Source organism: Scomber japonicus, chromosome 7, assembly GCF_027409825.1.
Source record: "Scomber japonicus isolate fScoJap1 chromosome 7, fScoJap1.pri, whole genome shotgun sequence".
Lineage (NCBI taxonomy): Eukaryota > Metazoa > Chordata > Actinopteri > Scombriformes > Scombridae > Scomber > Scomber japonicus.
In genome coordinates, this window is record NC_070584.1 from 18539482 (window position 1) to 18557360 (window position 17879).

The window sequence follows — 17879 nt, forward strand, 5'->3', positions numbered from 1 at the left end:
GGTTGACTGAACGCTGCGTGATCTCACAGTAAACTCCGGCTGACGGTGTTCAAGTCCGCTGCTCGTCTCTGGCAACCCGTTAATAACCAAACGCTATTAATTGGTGTTTGCACGTGGCCAATCAATCATGGAACTATTGACTCGATATCTGGATAGGAGCAATTCAATTAGGTAAGGTTTATTTTTTAAATGTCAGCTGCTCAAAACTAGATCAGGACCATGCTTTCGACCTAAAAAAAAAACCTTGCAAAGGTGTTAACTACTTTGACAAATTATGTTTTTGAGTATTAACTAAATGTGAAAATGTGAAAACGGGATATTTAGTCTCTAAAGTTTAAGTTACCTACATTTAATAGATAAAACAACGTCACTTATCAGTCAGAGATACTTCATGACAGGATCACACAGGTAGGCTATTAGAGTACACATAATAGTTGTTAAATGTGCGAGATTAACCCTTAAAATGAATCTCCAGAAACAGTGGAATGGATGTCAGTGAGGCTGTGTGTGATTCACTGTAGGAATACTTAAAGTGCACTGAAACCTTGTGCGTAAACCCAGGAAGCACCATGAATGCAGGCAGTGTACTTTGAGTACATGCAGTTCTTCCTGGGAGAAAAAAAAATATTGCTCAAGTAAATGAAATAGTAGCTTTCTTGCATTTTCACTTCTGTATTTTCACACGTTTATTTTAGTCTCTTCATATGAACCCAAAGATGAGGTGGGTTTTTTTTACTGAGTTCACATTAAGAGTTGCCTCATTTGTCTCTCAGCCTTTTTTGTGTCACGTTTTGTTTCAGCTCAACTACGACTCAAGACATTATTAAAGAGGAGATGCTGAGGGATGACATAAAGTACTACTTCATGAGCCCGTGTGAGAAGTACAGGGCCCGACGACACATACCCTGGAAATTAGGGGTGCAGATCCTGAAAATTGTCATGATCACCACACAAGTATGTCCCGAGGGTCTAATGTCAAATGTTTAATACTGCTTCTGTGTGTTTATCTGTTTGAATGTGTAATCTATGCAGGGCCATGTGCAGTAAATGTATTTGTCTGTTGACACTTTTTTTTTTCACAATACCTACTGAAAAGCATGGTCCACTTACATAATCTGTGTGTCTGTTTGTGTGTGTGTGTGGGTGGGGGGTGGGGGATTAGATTATGAAATAAGGCAACCCCACCCATAGATCTGAACTTTGACCCTTTTGCTGACAGTGTTTAAATGTACAGTTATTTTATCTTGAGTTGCACAAGGAAATCTTTTTGTCCCATCAGTGGTGGAAAGACCACTATCATACTCTAAAGTGCAATTACATTAATATTTTACTTTTAATAAAAATGTGACATTATTATATAAAAGTCCATTGCTGTATATGATATTTGAAATGTTGTAAGACAAGACAAAATCAGTGTGTTGTAAATGGGGAAATTGCGAAATGAAATGTGGAAACATGTTTTTGCTAGTGAGACTGACTTTAATTCAGTAAAAGGTGGCTTTAAAAATATTCAGCATAAATACTAAATCCAACAAAGGGAATAAATTAAATGTGTTTATCACCTAAGAATTTGTGACTAAGAACAATTATTTTCATTATTGATTAATATCTTGGTCATTTTCTTAATTAATAGATTGGGCTCTGTCTGGTATCACAAGACAAACTGAGATCTCTACCTACTGATTTCATTACTTAAATGGGGATGAGAATAGCTGCTAACAAACCCACGCCCCTTACAATTTGTTACAGACACGACTTGCCAGAAATTATATCTCCCTCTATCCTCCTCCATAGTGAACAGCCCGAATATAAAGGGCCACCCTAAAGACTTTGGATTGGTTCTGTAATGGAGTTGTTGTTTTTTTTCTTTAAACTCTGGAAGATTATCGTCAGCCTCTATGAGCGAAGCGTTGAGGGATGTGCGTCATCATTGTTTCCCAAAACACAACACAATGTCCTCAAATGTTTTGTTTTGTCCACAGACATATAGGGTATACTTCCATAGGAGACTAAATAAACCAGAAAATATTCACATTTGAGAAGCTGGTATCAAATAATTAAGACAGTTTAGGAATGACTCCAAATTATTAATCCATTATCAAAATAGTTGGCACGTAATTAAATAGTGAATCATTGTAGCTCTACTTCCACGTATGACTTTTATTGCAAGCAGAAAACCTAAAAGTGCTCTTCTCTCTCTCATTTCCTCCGTAGCTCATCCTATTCGGCCTCAACAACCAGTTGGTGGTGTCCTATAAGGAGGAGAACACCATGACCTTCAAAAACCTGTTCCTGAAGGGCTACACTGGGGTGGATGAAGACGACTACAGCATTGCTGTCTATACACAGCAAGATGTCTATGACAGTCTGTTTTATGTCCTGGATCAGGCAAGTCGAACCATATCACCTCACACACGCACAAATATAAAAACAATAGTTTGAACTCTGATGCTGCTGTCTTGAATGTGCTAGGGTTGAATTTTCATCTTTTTTCAGGTTAATGAATTCATGTAAATCAAGCACTTTCCAAATAGTAAGAGAATTTAGATGGTACAAATAAAAACTAAAACCTATATTGTTTATGGTGCATACAATAATTACCTTGAAAGATAAAAGATTTCATTCAAAAAGGGGAACCAGTGATGTTTTCAGGTCCAGGAATCGCCTTGTAACATTGTGTTTTTACCAGAGGCCTTTGATATTTACAGTACAGCCAGTTGGGTCAGCTCTCTGTGGGTCCCATCAGTTTCGCTGAGGATAAAGACGGCAGCCTCCTTCCTCTCATCGTCTGCAAGGAGTACTACAGAAGAGGCAGTGTGGAGCCCTCGGAGGAGGCTTTCGACATAGACGCCCAGCTGGAGACAGGTGAATGGGAACATCTGCATCTTTAAAAAAGAAACTGACACGTTACCTAGAAATCAACATATTAATCACTTTTATTATTTTTCTGCTCTCAATATGTCTCCCCTTGTAATTTTAGATTCTATGGCACATTTATATTATTATGTAGATGACAAACTTGATCTTCTGTGTGTGTGCTTTTAAACTAACTTAAATGCCCCAGTGGATATATGAAACAGCCATAATATTCAGATTGATTTTAGATTGAAAAGGTTTTCCAATTATTATAATGGAAAACCTGCATTACTAAATCACAGCAACATTACAGGCAACCAGTAAGCGCATAAATCAAAGCTTCCCTGACAAGGACAATGTTTCTGTTTCTTACTGTATGATTGTGGACATGTGTGTGTCTTACTGTGTGTATTTTATTGTACAGCAGAAGAACAGCATTATTCTCATATTTCACCATTATATTAAAATACACCTGTTTAAAACAAGAGCTCAAATAGCAGTAGAAGATTGCAGCGACAGTGTTTATTTTCTCACTCTGTTCATTTCCTCCTTCTCAGTTTGTATGTCACATGATCCATTGACTGCAAACAAATGGAAAACTGAGAATTCATCCTTTTTTGACCTGGACTTTTACAGGTATACCACCAATATAGTGCCACCACTGCTAACTAATAATATATGCATTAAAAATATGTTTTTAAATCACCTTTTCCACTCTCTTGTTCAGGCTTGTGGACATCAAAATAACGTTCCAGCTGAAGGGAATAAACCTGCAGACAGTGCGCTCACGAGAGTTACCTGACTGCTACTCCTTCTATGTTTCGGTATGGTTCGGATACATTTTCTATCATAATCAGGTTAAATCCGACATTAAGAGATGTACTGTAGACAGATTCAAGTGACTGCTGACACTTTGAATGTACAGCATATGTTGCTCTCTTATTGAAACTAGAGATCTACCAGTAGTGATACTGACATATTGGTTCAATACTGACTCAAATAGCTGGATCGGGTATCGTGACAATGGGCAGATCCGATATTGAATACCACTATTGAACCACTAATGAATAACAATTCAGTAAATTCATATCTAATGATTTATTTGTTACAGTTGTTTTACAAAGTCAGGAAAGCAATGTTTAATTGAAGCTTGATTTTGCCTTACACATAAAATAATAATTCAAGTCTCTTCCACACAGTGAGGCATACAGCTTATTTATTAATTAATTAATTAATTAATTAATTATCACATCAATACTTAGTATCAGACAATACCCAAAGGCCAGGTATCGGTATTGAGACTGAATAATTTGGATTGGTACCTGGGGCGGATTTAGGATTTACAAGATCCAGGGCTAAGCCCAAAGCAACCAGGGCCAGGGCCAATTTTTACTATTGTAAACATTAGTAGTGGTAGTAATTTATTTTGGTCACATTCATTTTTAATTGCATTTCACTCTGTGCCTCAACTGAAATGTCTTGCTCCACCCCTGATTGGAGCATCCCTAGTTTAAACACACACTTTACACAACAAGACAACAAGTTGTCTAATTTTTTACTAATATGCTTTCCTTTTCTTTACTCTTGTCTCTAGATAACATTTGACAATCAGTGTCACAGCGGAAAAGTGAAAATATTCCTGGACATAGATGCTCAGAGCAGTGCATGCATAGATTGGAAGATATCTGGGACTGGTAAGGTTTAGCAGGTTTTTTTTCCCCTGGTTTTCTAAAGTGCAGAGAGAATTTTAGCATGTAAATACATGTCTGTAATTTACACATTAATGAATAAAGTTTAGAGGTCTAAATATGAAGTCTTTATTTGAGGTTATCAGTGTAATATATGTGCATCATGTCATTTAATATTGCTCACTTGTGCATTGCCCTGTCCACTATATTCTGCATCCTGTGTAATAAATTAATTAAAAAATATTTTGAATGCTATTTGGCCCAAAAATGCAAAACTCTTTTACTCCCAACAAAGTTGATAGTGACGAGATCCAGGGTCTAGAAACTGCTGACTGTTACTGAGGCGTTTCCTGCAAACCTGTCATTATCAGTAATGAGTGTGCAACAATTTCATATGAGATAACCCCTCACCCCCCGTTCTCTCTCTCTTTCACACACTCACATTTTTTTTTCAGCTCAGAAGAATACACACTATATTCTGGTTTTTGATGGCTTCGTCATACTGGTCTGCCTCACATCAGCAGTGCTGTGCACCCGCTCTATCGTACTGGCTATCAGGTTACTCCAGGTCAGCTGATCACTCGCTGCTCACCCGCTCAGTATCATACAGTGTTGTTTTATCCATAAGGTTCTTCCTCTTGATAGCCTTTCTGACTACAGACTTCAGTTGTTTGCTTTGTTGAATTTTTAGAATCATTTTTTAGATTCACAGTATGACCACATTTAAAATATCATCCCCATCTCATGTAGATATGATTAAATTCTTGAGTTTGGTACACACTCTGCATGCACTTTGTTACTCTTATAATAAGGTTGTCAATGTAGAATAAACATTAAGTCGTCTGCTATTCTGGCGTGTTACTGCAGGTTTATTTCTAGTAGGAAACACATTTTCATTGGTGTAATTTCAGAGATTCTCCAGGTTCCTCCATGAGAACTACAATCGTAAAGTGTGCGAGGACGACCAAGGCGAGTTCCTGAATGGCTGGTACGTGCTGGTCATTGTCAGCGACCTCTTGGCCATAATTGGAGCCATACTGAAGATGGAAATACAAGCTAAGGTAAAATTAATCATGTACCTCTTTCCAAAAAGAGAAGATAATTGTATAGGGCCCCAACCCAAAACTTGACACCTCTAAATACAAAAGAAAGAAGCAAATCTTTTCTGTAAAACTTTAGTTTGGTTTCTGTGGAGCCAGCTGCATGGTATGACTTTTGACTTCATGTTCTGTTGTTTATTAAGCAGTTGAAACATAAAACAGCTAGGAACAGATGTTAGTTCTTCAGCAACTGGTGGACTTTGGCTTGGACTGACTCAGTGTAGACACTGTAAACTCCTGTTTATTTTAACCCAGCTGTGAGTTTTCAGTCTGTACTTTAAATAGCCACCATGTTGAGTTGAGTATTCACCCCAAGTTTGACAGAGATGGTAATAAACTCCCTTCATCCCTGGCTAGGTCTTCTTTTTTGGGAGTGAAGCACTGTAGGTTTTCAGTTTGCTGTTTAGAAAAACTCTTGACTCCTGACCTGGAAACTCCCTTCTTGAATAAATGGTCTAACTGGATTTTGGACTATGACTTGTACTTTAATGTTCGAAATGATAACAGAATGGATTTAACAGGACGAGTCAAATCAAAAAGGGACAGGGAGTAACAACTTAAAAAAACACCAAATGTCCTTGTTTCAAAAATTTGAAAAGAAATAGTGAAAATATTTGATTTGAAGAACATTCAAGGAAGGTGTTATAACCATTTTCTTTCCTGGAATCTGATGGTAGAGGGGAATTTGTCATATTTTAGCTATTTCACAGAGCAAAGCCACTAGATTTTGAAATGTAGAGTCCACAGAACCAAAGAGTTAGACTTAGGAGGCTTTTAACTTTGTGTTTCAACTCAGGAACATAACAGCAAAACGTCACAACGTCACACATTAGTTAACGATTAATAGAATGTTACTCGGCTGCAGTGTCAGCTGTACTTTAGGCCCTAATAAAATAATCCATGTTTTAATTTATCACAAACGACGTGATGAAAATCATATCCTTTATCATCATGACTGGACAGTTTGTAAAGAGGGATAAATCTGGTGCTTATTAAAAATTATTATTATTTTTGGACACTTACTGGCTAATAGGCAGATAGGAAATGAGGAAGGGAAGTTGCAGATATGTGATGTGTATTCAGTTATCAGGGCACTCCATTTTATGATACTTTTATTGTATCATTGTTTATGTTTTGTGCTGTTATGTATGTGTTTTCTCGTTGTGTTTTGTCTTTTTTAATCTATGTATGTATATGCATTGAGTTTTGTGCATCTTACAGTTTATTGTAAGTATTTTATTGTTTAGTTTTTTGTATTTTAAAAGCCCATCTAGAGACGGGCTAGCGTAGTTTATAAATGCTGTGATATGTAGTATTAATTCATGCTACAGTGGGGAGAACAAGTATTTGATACACTGCCAATTTTTGCAGGTTTTCCCACTTACAAAACATGTAGAAGTCTGTAATTTTTAGAGACTTATTATGTGGCACATAAACAACACTAAATGCAGAGCTTCACTCTGATCTCCTGATATCTCTCGCTCTTGCTCTCTCTCTCTCTCTCTCTCTCTCTCTCCCCCCTGTAGAGTCTAACAAGTTATGACGTGTGCAGCATCTTTCTGGGAACATCCACATTAATGGTGTGGGTTGGTGTTATCAGGTACCTGGGCTACTTCCAGAAATACAATGTGAGTGGGCAGTTTTCTACATCATTATACTATTATTAACCTTGTCCTGGAGCTCATATTGGTTACTAGTAGTCAGTAATAGTGTGTAGTAGAATACATTTCTGACTGATCAATGTACAGCAGCACGTTACCAACTCTGCAAAGTTACGGAGGCAATGTTGCATAAATGTTGTAGCTTTTTACATTTTTTTTGGAAATCAAAGTGGGACAATTTTTCATGTATGCTTGTGTATGGCTGTATAGGTACTGATTTTAACCATGAAAGCAGCCTTCCCCAAGGTCCTGCGGTTCTGCTGCTGTGCTGGCATGATCTACCTCGGCTACACCTTCTGTGGGTGGATCGTACTGGGGCCATACCATGAGAAGGTAACTGGCAAACTGGTCTGAGAAGAGAATTTTAAAAACTCATTAATGAATGGAATAGATTGAATGCTAAAATTTATGCTGGTAAATATATAATATCTGATGACTGTTTACAAAATATTTTCCTTATCACAAAAATATAAATGGTCTTTAAATGAACTAAACCACATTCTGTACCATTTTTAACCTTATCTGGAGGTACTAAACAGATTATTTATCCGATGATACTTTAGGATTATTAAGCTTACCATTTCTGCCTTTTTTGTTGTGGAAATTACAAAAATGGCCTTTGTCTTACCTGTTCAGATCATTGGCCTTTTTAATTTTTTGAAGACACTGTGAATATACCGCCACTAGGTGTCAGTATATGTTTTGCTCAAGAAACCTTCTAATTCAATGAAAGTGACCAGGTTTAGCCATGCAGTGCTCTGAAATATGATCAAGAGTCCCCATCATTCTTAGCTGAAGTTCATGTTTAGGGCTGCTTGGCAAAGGTTAGCATGCTTATACACTGAACTAAGATGTGTTTAGCCCAAAGCATCATCGCACAGCCACACAGACTTAGTCTTGTTCGAGTACATTTTGGAGCTTTTGTACAATGCAGAAGTGACAGGAAATGATGGATGACATGCAACACAGACTCCTGTCAGACTCATATGGAGCACATTACATGACCTGCATCTTAAACCTCTAGTCCACCGGGACAGATTTGCCTTCTATCTCAACACCAACCAAAATGGGACAAGTTTACAATTCGTATTAAGTTAAGTAGCAAAAAATTGTAGAGGCTACAATAAATTATGCATAATGCATAAAATGCCATTTTAAGCAATAAGAAAGTATGAAAGTAACACTGTAAATTTTTTGTACACTTTGAAAACAAGGTCAATAACTGCAATCAGGCAGACATTTTGGACCACAGCTTTAACTCAGGACAGCCAGTCACCTCAATTGGGTGATCCTTGAAAAGTGAGTGCCATCAGGGAAATATGTGAGTGTGTTTAGCTCTCCTCGCCCGTTCAGATAAATTATTTACGGAAGTCGAAGCAGCACTAGGCGTCTAAACAAGGCAGTGTTCATAGGAGAGACAGATGTGAGATAGACTGAGATCAGCTGCCCCCGGGCCGAACAGCGTTCCACCAACCAAATAGTTTGTTGATAATCTTTAAATGAAGAGGCGTAACCACTGTAAATAATAATGTGGATTAATTAAAAGTGTGTTTGTCAGGTCAGTTTACCTGAGGGCTCATGATTAATGGACCATAGCTCAATTGATACTTGGGTGCGGAGAGTCATAACCACTAATAGTGTATTTTTCACAGCTTTTCACTTGCATACAGCACTCAGATTGGTTGTATTGTAGGTGGTGCACGGTATTAGTTATCCAATACATTCATTCTTCCAAATTCAACCTACAAGAAAAGTTCGTGCATCAATAACGTTTTTTGGCTACTACATGTACGTTTACTTAAAGTAGGTTTCAGTTCCCTGTTTGTCCACTTCTGCAGTTAACCAAGACCTGGTCGCAATATTTACATTGTGGTGGCTGAGGGGGAGTCCCCTGTAGTATACCGTCAGCCCTTCCAGTATCATTTGTGTATTTACTGAAGGAATAAACAGAGGATGTTCTCGGACCTGCCATCCCGCACGTCTTCAAGCTCTGTGCCCTGGATCCATACTGTCGCAGTGGGATGTTGTTTTTAGATGCTATCAGAATCTGGAGGAACTTGGCTTCTTTCATAATGTCCGTGTCTGGCTTGCAGGCTCTCTCTTTCAGCCATACCTCTTTGTTTGACTTTCTGTCTTCTAACTGTAACTCTGTAAGGATCAACTTTTTTTTTTGTACAAGCACTTTTGAAACGATAACTCATGTCAAATAAAAAGTCAAAGGATGGGTACAGAAAAAATCTTAACAAATAAAAACTCTGAGCAATGTTTATCCTCTCAGCAATGTTTAACCTCAGACGGGCCAGACTTACAAGTTAGGAACCACTGCTCTTACTCATTGATTCACTGCCACTGTGTTACTTGTTGATTGGACTTAATGGAAAGTTATAAATGCAATCTGTTGTCCCCTTTCCAATCTCTCTTAGTTTGAGGGCTTGAGCCGTGTGTCGGAGTGTCTATTCTCCCTGGTGAATGGTGATGACATGTTTACAACCTTCGCCCAGCTCAAAGACAAAAACACTTTGGTGTGGCTCTTCAGCCGGGTTTACCTCTACTCCTTCATCTCCCTGTTCATCTACATGGTGCTGTCACTCTTCATCGCCCTCATCACCGACGCCTACGAGACCATCAAGGTACCACTGCATTAGTCAGGATGTAGCACTTTGTAAATCTTGGGTTATGAAAGGCAGTTAATTAACAGAAAATCCATTTGAAATATTTTACAGCTATCTCTGGGAAGTGCTGTTATTGAAATATCAGTAATAATAGTAACAAACATGTTATAGTAAACCCACAAACTTGCATATTACTACTTTGAACAAACTGAAATGTAGTTAGTTTGTTTAGAGGCTTCAGTCCGCACAAGAAAAAAAATTAATTTCAGAAAACTATTCATGTTATGTAACAATTACAAGTTGCTAAAGGCTGATTTTGATTTTTTTGTCTTTTTTGAATTTTGAAATTTAGCTACATTGGTCTGTATCCGTCCAGAATTATACAAATACAATATTATTATACATATAATATAGATTACAATATTATCAAAACAAAAGTTACTACTACTACTACTTTTTATTTACTGATATTTTCTCATTTTGTTTTTGTACATTAACAGATATTGATTTCAGTACTGGGTTAAGAGTCACTCTCAACTTAAATGATTTCTGTTGTCTTTTCCTATGTGTGCAACTATGAGCACAAACCTCCTTGATGGGTAATTTTGGAATAAATACACTCTGAAAGTGTAGGGAAGTGGTTTAGATTCATCTTAATTATCCAGTGTGAAAACCATTTCTTCATGTTTTTGCTAATAGAACTACCAAAAGGATGGATTCCCACTGACAGACCTGCACAAGTTCCTCAGAGAGCAGCGAGATGTTCCTGTTGTGGAGGAGGATAGTCAGACAGACGATCAGGTCCGATACTCAATGTTCTGCTGCTGTGAAAGGTAAGACATTGTTTAGTGATGTTCTGATACTACTATATCAATATTTAACCTTTTATGGACATGCATTGCTGTACATGCGTCACACTCAAACCAGGAAAGCTGCACTGTGCAAACACATAGTCTCATCAGTGAAACGTGATATTATTGTTTAAATCTTTTGTTCACGTGTGTTGACAAGGAACACTTTGCTGTTTACTTTTTTTAATCTCTATATTTGGTTTGGGATTTAGACTGACTAACCTCAAGTCACGCACTTAGTAATTTCTTTTTTTTAAATGTATTTATTTATTTTAGCTAGTAGGTGGCAGAGAGGCCAAGAGGAAACAGGGAGAGAGAGAGGGGACTGACCTGCAGCATAGGTCCCTGGCTGGAATCGAACCAGGGACACTGCTATTATTTGGCATGTGCTGTAACCACTGGGCTACCAAGGAGATCCAGCACTTAGTAATTTCTTGTGAAGATGTTGGTGTGTTACACTACAGTACGACAATCATTTGAAGACTATCAGAAAAGTAGACTTTCATTGAAAAAGTGTGGTCAATGAAATTAGTCCATCGTAGAAACCACTGTTACAGTGTGAAGTTTGCAAAGATTTTTTTGTGAAATAGTTTGTGAAAACATGGGTGGTGCTGCGATGTAAAATGTATTCATGTTCCTCTTTATTGAACTTTGAAGGGAAAGATGTGACAGGTGTTTTAAAGAGGGTTAAAACAAAGTTGAAGTGTTTGATTGTCTTTGTCAGAAATTAGATCTAGCTTTTTTCTGAAAATATTACACTTACATATCCCTTTTATCAATTCATGCCCACACAAGTAAATCACACGAAACACAATGAAATAACATTAGAAATACAGTAATGCTCAGTTTGCTTGCTTACACTTTGTTGCTACAGCAAGATATACGTCCCGTTTCTGCTCATTCCTTTTCTATGAGCCAATCTCTATCATCAGCAGGCAACAGAGTGGAGCGGAGTTTCCTCCACACTGCGGCTTGGATTGGTCTTCTGTGGTCTGAGAGCAATAAAATTAGTGGTTGGAGCTATGCAGACACACCCAGTGATGTCTGATTACAGAGAAACTGAGGCTGTACACTGGGAAGAACCCCCACCCCGCCTCCACCCCAGCCATCTTGGTGTGTTGCCTCCCAAATAAACAGTTAAGATTCAGCCAACTGAGCCAAAAAAGTTTTGTCAAAGCACAGAGTCATGTGATTTGAAGTGATTGGTGAGAGTTGAGCTCCAGTTGCCTTTCATGTGATGTGCAGCATAGTACAGTGTGCACAGTGGACTTAACCTCTAAGTTCCTCTTTCTACCATGACTTTCTTACCCTTTGTTTGCAATAAGATCACATTTTTATATAATATTATTTCCCAATATGTCAGTGAGTTGCACTTCTCCTGTTTAATTTCACCACATCTGTTTTGAAACAGTTCAGAGTTCTCACCCAGGTTGAAGTATGATGAATAGTTATTGCTTCCCCTTTAAATGTCTGTTTCTACCAGATATTTTTAAGAGCTCAACCAAAGGCAGAACTTCAACAGATTGTGGTTTCTTTTGTTGGCATTTGGTTCTGCTTTCAAACTTAAGATTTCTAAATGTTTTGTAACTTTTTAATCTTCAATTTCCCTGTTTGGCATCTATCACTTTTATCATTTATGTTCAGGAAAAGGTTTAACTCTAAACAGACACCAGGCTTGGTTTCCCAAACCATCACCAACCCTCCACTTCAAAAGCATGAGAAAACTGTGTGAATGAGAAAATGACTGAATGTAAAAAGATGTTGTTTATCCTAGAAAAGCAACTACTGTAGTCATTTGTACAGAATTGCTTATTTTCTGAAACCTGAGCCTCAAATGTTTGTACACACTGTACAACAAAGTTTGGGCCATGTAATCAGTGGAAATTAACTGAAAATACACCGATCAACCACGATATTAAAACCACTGACAGGTGAAGTGAATAACATTGATTATCTTGATAAAATGGCACCTGTCAATGGGTAGTATATTTTAGGCAGCAAGTGAAAAGTCAGTTCTTGAAGTTGATGTGAAGTTCAGATTCAGATTCAGATTCACTTTAATGGTCATTCTCATGCATTTGCATACATAAAAACTAAATAATGTTTCGCTTAAAATAAAACTGAGAGAATAAATAAAAAGAGGATACAAGGTGTTGAAGCAGGAAAAATAGGCAAGTGTAAGGATCTGAGAGACTTTGACGAGGGTCAAATTGTGATGGCTAGATGTGAAATGGTACAAGGAAGGGCAACCAGTGACCTGGTGACAGGATCATGGGTGCCCGAGGCTCATTGATGCACGTGGAAAGCGAGAGATAGCCCATCTGGTCCAATACCACAGAAGAGCTACTGTAAGACAAAGTGAATGCAAGCTGCAACAGACATGTCAGAACACACAGTGCATCACAGCTTGCTGCATAGCATCAGACTGGTTAGAGTGACTATGCTGACCCCTGCCCACCACAGAAAGGTCCTACGGTGAGCATGTGAGTGTGAAAACTGAACCATGGAGCAATGGAATAAGGTGGCCTGGTCTGATGTTTCACGTTTTCTTTTACTTAATGTGGACAGTTTGGTGCAAAGTTTTTCTGCTCTTTTGTATGTGGTGAATGAAATATTATGCCTTAGACAATATATTTTTCCTTTCAGGAATCATCATCATTATTCTACCAGATATTAACACTCTCAATCTCTGCGGTCTTTCCTGCTTGTTTCACAGCTGTTTTATATCACCAAGCCATCCGGTATTCCTACTCTGGGTGCCTTAAGTGTTGAAGGAAGTACAGTCTCAGTTACAGATATTATGTAATAATGTCCCATAGTGCTGTGTATTGGAAGCGTGACACTTGTGATTGGCCTTTTGGAGTTAGCTGATTTTATTGTCATTAGTGTTACCCTCGTCAAGTTACAGACACTGTAATTGAAGTCATTTGCAGCCTCTTTACTGACCAAAGTTCATCTTTACAAGTGTCTTTTGCTCTCTGTGCTTACAGAAATTAGATCAGCATTCTCAGCAAACATGTTAATGTGTTTTTGGATGAAATTTCATCTGCATATAATTAGTCTCTTCCTACTACTGTCTCTCTGCTCCATTAAGTTCACTTATCTTGCTTGGAAAACAACTTGAGGTGCAAGAGTCATGATTTGTTATTCGAACAAATATATTAAACTTGCTTGTGAAATAATGTATTTGTCTCAATAGCTGACTAGACAATTGGGATAAATATTGTGAATAGGGGCGCGCAGGTGGTCGAGTGGTTAGGGCGCATGCTACGTATGCAGCCGACCCTGGTTCGAATCTTGGCTGAAGGTCCTTTGCTGCATGTCACACACCCCCCATCTCTCTCTTTCTCCCATGTTTCCTGTCTGTCTATTGTTAAATAAAGGTGTTAGGTGTCTATGCTGCAAAAAATCTAAAAAAAAGAAAAAAAAGAAGAAGAAAGTTGTAAAAAAAACAATGAAAAGGGTATTTAGATACACACTAACAAATATTTTCTTGTCAAAGTCTTCAATGTATCTACTGCAATTCACTATTGGTATGTACAGTATAATAAAGCAGTTCAGTCCAAGAGTGGATATTATGTTTGAGACAGATTTGATGAAGCAAGTGAAGAGCTGTGCATGAAAGAAATGTATGAAACCAGGAAAACCTAAAGTTGCAGTGGTTTTGCTTTGCTTGCTCTCTGAGGATATGAATGTATTTCACAATCAGCTGCAGCAGCTTGTGAAAACAGACAGTCTGAGACTTCTGTTAGTTAAAACACACAACTGCAAACTCAACCCAGCAGCAAATGTGCTGCTAATGGCAGATTGTAAAGATGAAAGAAAAATGTCTAATCGTTTAGAGATTTGATGTAATGAGAACATAATTAGCTGTTTCTCTTGAGAGCTAACAGCAAAACAGTGTGCAAAACTCTTGGAGACAAGGGTATCATTTTCAAAGGGCTTGTTTTTGCAGATTTATTCTCACTGAGCTCTGTCACCACAAATCCAGACATCTTCCTGTATCTATCCTTTTATCTTTTTATTAGCTACTTTTTTGTGGCAAAGCCACACCTGTACATAGGTGTTAAGTCAGAGAATAACTAGGCATGTTACAGCTAGTTTGAAATGCTCTTCCCTCAACGATTACTAATGTTTCTTTTAGCATCACGTCATTCCTAATTGTTCCAGTAATGAATCATAGACAATTGTTCAGTCCAGTAAAATATCTCTTAAATGTTTGCAACTAACAGCTGTTGATTGATTACTTAAAGGATATGGCTGGTGACTTTCTATATTTTTTTATTGTTAACAAATCTCATTTGCAGAGCCAAACCAACAATGAATTGATTCGTCATTCTTACAATACAGTATCTTACTCCTCTGTGCTGTAAAGTACACATTAATGAGCCGCATTGTTGCACCTACTAGGTGTATGAATATTATGGTTACTTTGGAACCGTTTCTGAACAAACTAAAGACTAAAAATGATCACATTTTTAGTTTCCAGAAAGAAGTTCTGTGTAAGGCACAGAGCATGTGCACCAATGTGGTTCAGTTTACAGAGCTTTGTTAACTTGTTGTGCTACACATCAAAACCTCTTGACTTTGTACTCAGGTTCTCTGAGAAATGTATAATATTGTAACTGTAATTGTCATGTGGAAGGAACATGTCAATCAGTGCAATGGTGTGGCTCAATGACATGGTTTTAATACTTTTTGGACAATGACACGCCTATGGGACAGAGAAATACAATATTTTAGGCTTTCGATGCACACACAATACTACTAGGATCAGTTAATTGTTGTCTTGGCTGTGCATATGAGATTTGTTGACAAAAAGGAAAATAGAAATCCTTTGTGTTAAAGGGCCAATACTGCAATGCATTTTTTTTTTAAAACTATTCAACATGCTGTTTTAAGGTACAGTTTAATGTATAGCTGTCTGTAAAATCTGAATCTACAAAGAAACCAGTAACTAAAACTGTCATATCATAGTGGAGTAAAAAGAAACAGTCTGTGGTGGAGAGTGATTTCCTGGGTGTTACTTCAAACCATTAATCTTCAATGATAAAAATCAGCAGTGTGTTACAACAACAACAAAAAAAAAAAGTCAAATAAAAAATCTGTTGCATCAATTTACCAATGATTAATGACTCAAAGCAGAAAGCATGTACTGTAATAATGAGACATTGTGTGGCTCATGGTTTATTTTAAATTATATCGTTACAGACGTCCTGAAAATGACAACATGACACTAATCAGCTGACCGACATCAATCTGGGAGGTGGAGGAAGTGGAGGATGCTGGGAACAAAACTTCACAACTTTAATACAGACTTAGGAATCAAAGGATCCACTTGAAAATCCTGAAAAGTGTCAAGTTATTGTTCTATTTGATCGATTTTTGTAGAGTGAAGTGCAATATAAAATACCAAATGAGTTCCCTCTCTTGAACAGAAACCTGAACCTTGAGCTCAGATGTTGGAACTTGGATCAAGACAAAGAGATTTCACATTATTAAACAGTATCTACTGGAGCTCAGGATATTGTTGAGAAGTTTACCAGGCCTTTTTGTGGCATGCACATGTGTTTCAGTTGCCAAAGAACTGGATTCAGTATTTTCTGTATTTGAATGTTTCTGCAAATGTCATGCAGTGCTAGATGTAATTTATTTGTGAGATGTGATGGGTTTGTTTGCTTGAAATTTTGCATACAGTAAAGCTAATCTTTCTATTTTTCAGTTGTCTTCACATCTTTGCTAGTGTGCACGTCCAGCTTTTCATTCAATATTTGATGCAGAAAGCAAACCACAAATAAGCAGTGAAAGCTTTAGACTTGTTGCCTAAATTGCATAAATGAATCAACAGGGGAAAGAACTCCGTAGATAATCTTAAAGACATTAAAGTGAAATGAATATCTACTGTGAAATATAATATTAAATGCTCTAAAAGCTTCATAGATTGCATAACACATCCACAGCTGAGTTGAGATTGAGTAAGAAAGGACTCCACCAGAACAGACTACAGTATGAGTCAACTTTATCATAAAATCTACCAGCAGAATGTCAAAACAAGCTGGGGCCCAACCTCTCACATTGTGCAATGTTACCTGAACCCCAAACGACATATCAGATCAAATTCAGAGAGTTTCACTGCAAGTCATCTGCCTTCATGTGAGCAACCTCATTGTAATGTCAATAAAAATGTGTTTAAATGTGTAAGATAGGGGTTGTTGCTAGACACAATATCAATAAGTGTCATATTGTGGAGTGTTTTTCCTATGTAGTTGTACTGCCTGTTTAATAGTAATGTTTGATTTCAAAATGAGACCAGGGCAATTCTGCTCCTTTTCACAAACAAGAGCAGGGTTTCCACTCTGAGGGGTTTTCTTTCAACACATCTGTGTGTTTAGTTTGGGTCAACAAACATCACTGGTGCCTATAAACAACACAAGCTAATAACAAATGTCAATATGACTCCAGTGCTGGCTGCCTTAAAGTAAACACACTTAAATGGGAAATGGCAGTGAGCACTGCCTTTAAGACAACACTCATCAGGGACTTTCATTGGAACAGGAGTGCAGCTGCATCCCCAAACCTATAGCCCTCGGTTTAAAGGTTATTCAACCCAAGTTATTAAGTGCTTTAAGATTTCAGGTATTATTCGATTATTCATAACTTGTGCATTTTACATTTTTAGGGGGTGTAGGTGATAATTGTCAATTAACAAGGCATATTTTATGAGCTGATTAAATATTGTCATAGTATCATAACCTGCACTGTAAACAAGAAGTTAAAATGTAATCAGATAAATGTAGTGTAGTAAAAAATACAATATTGCCCAGATAAGTTTTTCTATAAACAGGTAGGAATAAGAATTTAACACTGTTCACTGTGTTAATGTGGTACAGTATAATACAACTATTATTAATATTTGTTGAATTAAATGTTAATATTTAAATTAAATTAAAATTATTAAACTTCATACCAATATTGTTAGCCATTTTACTCCTATAGCAATCGATCCTGTTTCATAAGGTGACATCAAAAATGTACTGGAGTAAAAAGTAATCATCAAATTCCTTCTTTCTTTTTGGGATCTTTTAATGAACAATATGAACAGGAGGGATAA

At 37.3% G+C, this 17879-nt stretch overlaps 1 protein-coding gene and 1 long non-coding RNA gene across 3 annotated transcripts; both read left to right on the forward strand.

Moving 5' to 3' along the window:
• The first annotated feature begins 27 nt into the window (after positions 1–27).
• mcoln2 (mucolipin TRP cation channel 2) lies at positions 28–16489 on the forward strand. Of its 2 annotated transcripts, XM_053321802.1 has the most exons (14): positions 28–171; positions 801–954; positions 2215–2388; positions 2709–2865; positions 3414–3492; positions 3584–3680; positions 4451–4550; positions 5000–5112; positions 5456–5605; positions 7171–7272; positions 7516–7638; positions 9729–9935; positions 10617–10750; positions 15980–16489. In XM_053321802.1, the coding sequence occupies exons 1-14, from the start codon at positions 128–130 to the stop codon at positions 16014–16016; spliced, it is 1671 nt and encodes a 556-aa protein (XP_053177777.1). In that variant the 5' UTR covers positions 28–127; the 3' UTR covers positions 16017–16489. The 2 variants fall into 2 exon arrangements, with proteins under 2 accessions (XP_053177777.1, XP_053177778.1); XM_053321803.1 differs by lacking the exons at positions 28–171; positions 801–954 and having other exon boundaries at positions 2307–2392; positions 2718–2865.
• On the forward strand, positions 11402–12996 carry LOC128361369 (uncharacterized). Its single transcript, XR_008321581.1, has 3 exons — positions 11402–12130; positions 12180–12795; positions 12911–12996. It is a non-coding gene; the product is annotated as an uncharacterized LOC128361369 (long non-coding RNA).
• Positions 16490–17879: the final 1390 nt, after the last annotated feature.

Excerpts from the sequence above, each read along its gene's own strand:
- mcoln2 (XM_053321802.1), top strand. The coding sequence starts at position 128 with ATGGAACTATTGACTCGATATCTGGATAGGAGCAATTCAATTAG. Across the intron at positions 2,389-2,708 it reads TGTTTTATGTCCTGGATCAG|TACAGCCAGTTGGGTCAGCT; the intron begins GCAAGTCGAACC and ends TGATATTTACAG. Across the intron at positions 10,751-15,979 it reads ATGTTCTGCTGCTGTGAAAG|ACGTCCTGAAAATGACAACA; the intron begins GTAAGACATTGT and ends ATATCGTTACAG.